Source organism: Prunus persica, chromosome G1 (genome assembly GCF_000346465.2).
Source record: "Prunus persica cultivar Lovell chromosome G1, Prunus_persica_NCBIv2, whole genome shotgun sequence".
In the NCBI taxonomy this organism is placed as follows: Eukaryota; Viridiplantae; Streptophyta; class Magnoliopsida; order Rosales; family Rosaceae; genus Prunus; species Prunus persica.
In genome coordinates this window covers 15,874,975-15,878,028 of record NC_034009.1, presented here as the reverse complement: position 1 = coordinate 15,878,028, position 3,054 = coordinate 15,874,975, and the positions used below count along the sequence as shown (strand labels likewise).

Below are 3,054 nucleotides of genomic sequence, written 5' to 3'. Positions count from 1 at the left end.
TGACTATGCGTACATGTCTTTGTTGCACTAGAGAAAGGTGGTAAGCTCCACCTTCTCTTCTGGGCTTAAGCGCGAGCCGATTCCCGCTTTCTTGTCTGGCTGGTCAGGATCCAAGGGTATTAACTCGACGTCCTCTTTGGGTTTCCTTCCTTCTTCAAGAAAGACCTCTGGACGGATTTCCTCAACTTGGTCCCGATGCTTTGATTGCTATAAGATAGCAAGATTCGATTGCTCAACCTCCACCAGATCTGTCTGGCTCACAGGGAAGAACTATGCTTGTTTGCTTTTCGTCAGCCTTTGGGCGGAGCTTTTCCTTGCCATTGCCTAATCACTGTTGATTTGGCCGACACCGCTTCCAGGGATTGGGTACCGGATTTTCTGATGTGTGGTGGAGGTGATGGCGTGGATCTTGCCAATCCATGGTCTGCCTAGGATGCCGTTGTAGGGTGAGACCTCATTAATGACCATGAATACTTACGAGCTGATTACAGGTGGGGAGTAGACATCGAGGTCTATTGTGCCCACGGTAACCATTGTTGCACCATTAAAGCCGGTCAGCGATCTGGCTAATTTGTTGATCCTTGTCTCCAAGCCCATCTGTTGGATGACCGCCAGTTGCAAGATATTGGCTGCGCTGCCCTCGTCTGCGTGAATTCGGTCAATCATGGCCTGAGCGATCACAAGGGCGTCGTTATGCGGCATGTCAAGGTCGATCAGATCTTTCTTTTGCAAGTCGATGACAGGATCATCTTCTGCTGGTGGCAGGTCGATCGAGATTTGGGAGATCACAGTGGCCTGTTTGATCTTCCTCTTCTTTTCCTTGCTGGTCAGCCCAGACTCCTTGGAGTCGGCTAGGATTGTGTTAATTCTTATGACCTTCTGGGGTAGCTCCTTGGCGGTGTCACGATCTTCAATCCGCTGGATGGCCTGCTTCGCAATGAATTCCATCCAGTGACCTTCTCTCACGAGTTCTTCAAGATGCGTTTTCCAAGCAAAGCAGTTGTTAGTAATGTGTCCGTGTGTTCCATGGAAGGCATAGTATTTGCTAGTATCCCTCTTGTCCGGATCTCCTTTCAAGGGTGGTGGCCTTCTTACCCAAGGTTTGTACTTCACTTGGGCTAAGATTTGATGTATAAGGATGGTGAACTTAGTGTAGTTCTCTCTAGCCATAGCGTCATCTTGTGGGTACGACCTATGCTTGTCCTTGTTCCTGTTGTTAAATCCGTCGTTTTTTTGGCCTGCCCGCTTAGTCGGCTGATCTTCCTGTTTAGTAGACTTCTTTGCGGCAATTCGATCGTAATCCCAAAGCGCATAGCGTTCCGCGATGGCATAGACCTCTGCCAGAGTCTGGCTGGGAGTGATGATCAACTCATGGTACAAGTCATACTTAGCCGGAAGGCCTTTCTTGAAAGTAGAGGAAGCGATTTGGTAGTCACATCCTACAATATTGGCCTTTTCTGCTGTGAATCTCTTGATGTAATCTCGAAGGGATTCGTCGGACTTCTTACGCAGGTTATACAGGTGGTTAAGGTTCTTCTTGATTGTCTAGTAAGAGGTGTATTCTTTGGTGAAGACGTAAGTCAGCTTCTTGAAGCTGCTGATCCACCCGGATGGCAGAGTGTGAAACTAGTCTTGGGCTACTCCTCGCAAGGTCATCGCAAAAGCCTTGCACATCAGCGCGTTGTCGGCCTTGTGGAGGATCATGACACTTTTGAAGTGTTTTAGATGGCTCTCGAGATCGGAATCCCCTTAGAAGTGTGTGAATGTGGGTGGTGAGAATCGCTTCGAAAGAGCAGCTTGCTCGATGTCGGTAGTGAAATGCGTAGAGTTTGCCTGGTTTATCTCCTTACGTAGTGCATCTTCGAAATTTTTGGCAGTCTTTAAGTCTCGAAGTCGGTCATTCACAAGCTTCTCCACATCTTCCGCACACATTGCTGGTCGGCCACGTTGGCGACCTTCACGAATTGGATGATGCTGATTGACTTCCTCGTTGGTTTCCGAGGGTCGACCTTTTCGCCTATGCTGCCTAGCGGAGTGTTGGTGGACTGCACTTGCGAAGGATTTTCTGTAGCTTGTCGACGAGAATAGACTCTTCGAGAGTGAGCAGCGGAGCGCCTTTCCTCATAGTCCTCATTGTGAGGGTTATCCAGCTGACCTCCCTAAGGACCTAGCCTTTCGTGAATGCTCCTTTGCGAGTAGACAGCTGAGCGCCTTTCTTCACGATCCTCGTTGCGATGGTTGTTTGGCTGACCTCCTTGGGGGCCTAGCTTTTGATGTACATTTTCCTGCGGACGCAGACATCGAGTCGTGGGCGACGATCATGTTATTCCTTGCCTTGTCTGCCCACTCCTGCTTGACTTGCTTGGTACCCTTCGAGCTGCTTACCGACGCATTCGTCCATCCCTCTCTCTTAGCCCGGTTGTCCAAGGCCAAAGTTTTGAGCTAAGCTTATTTGGTTGAGGAGCTGCCTCATTAGATTGCTTTGGTCGTCCATTCTTTGAGCTAGCTGGTCAACTGTCAAATTAAGTTCTGCTTGACTTCGTAGATCGGGAGGAGAGAAGTGTGTGGAGCCCAATTGCACATGGGCTAGGGTTTCATTGGAGGTGTATGCGGGAGCGTGCGTCATGCGTGGAGGCAATGGAGGGAATGTGGAGTTGCTCCAACACCTGCCCTAGGTCGGCGGTGGTAACGAGTCGACCCTGGTGGAAAGTTCCACCATGTTCGGCGGCGGTAGCCGGTGCGGTGATGAGAGGTGGCGGTGCCATTATGTCGATCGCTGGATTGTGGGTGGAGTGTTTTTGGGCCGTCACAGATTTAGCCATCGCGGCAGTTTTGCCTCTCGTCTTCTTGCTTCCAACCATGGTTGTTTGGAAGGCTTTGGTGGATTGAAAAATAGGAGAACGGATTCCTTGAGCACGCGTTGAGTATAACTCATGCTCTCAATGAAAGCACCAATTTGTGAGAGCAAATTTCCCCACAATAATATTTGGTTCGAAAGATTCCCCTTTCTTTTTCGCTGCCTCTTTCTCCCTGCAAAATAGAACAAATAAGAGG

The 3,054-nt window shown here is 49.5% G+C and overlaps 1 protein-coding gene across 1 annotated transcript; it reads right to left on the bottom strand.

The window, feature by feature from the left end:
• LOC109946514 lies at nt 475-2,822 on the bottom strand. Its single transcript, XM_020554620.1, has 2 exons — nt 2,667-2,822; nt 475-1,545 (listed from the first exon to the last, which is right to left on the bottom strand). Exons 1-2 carry the CDS (start codon nt 2,820-2,822, stop codon nt 475-477), a joined length of 1,227 nt encoding a protein of 408 aa, XP_020410209.1.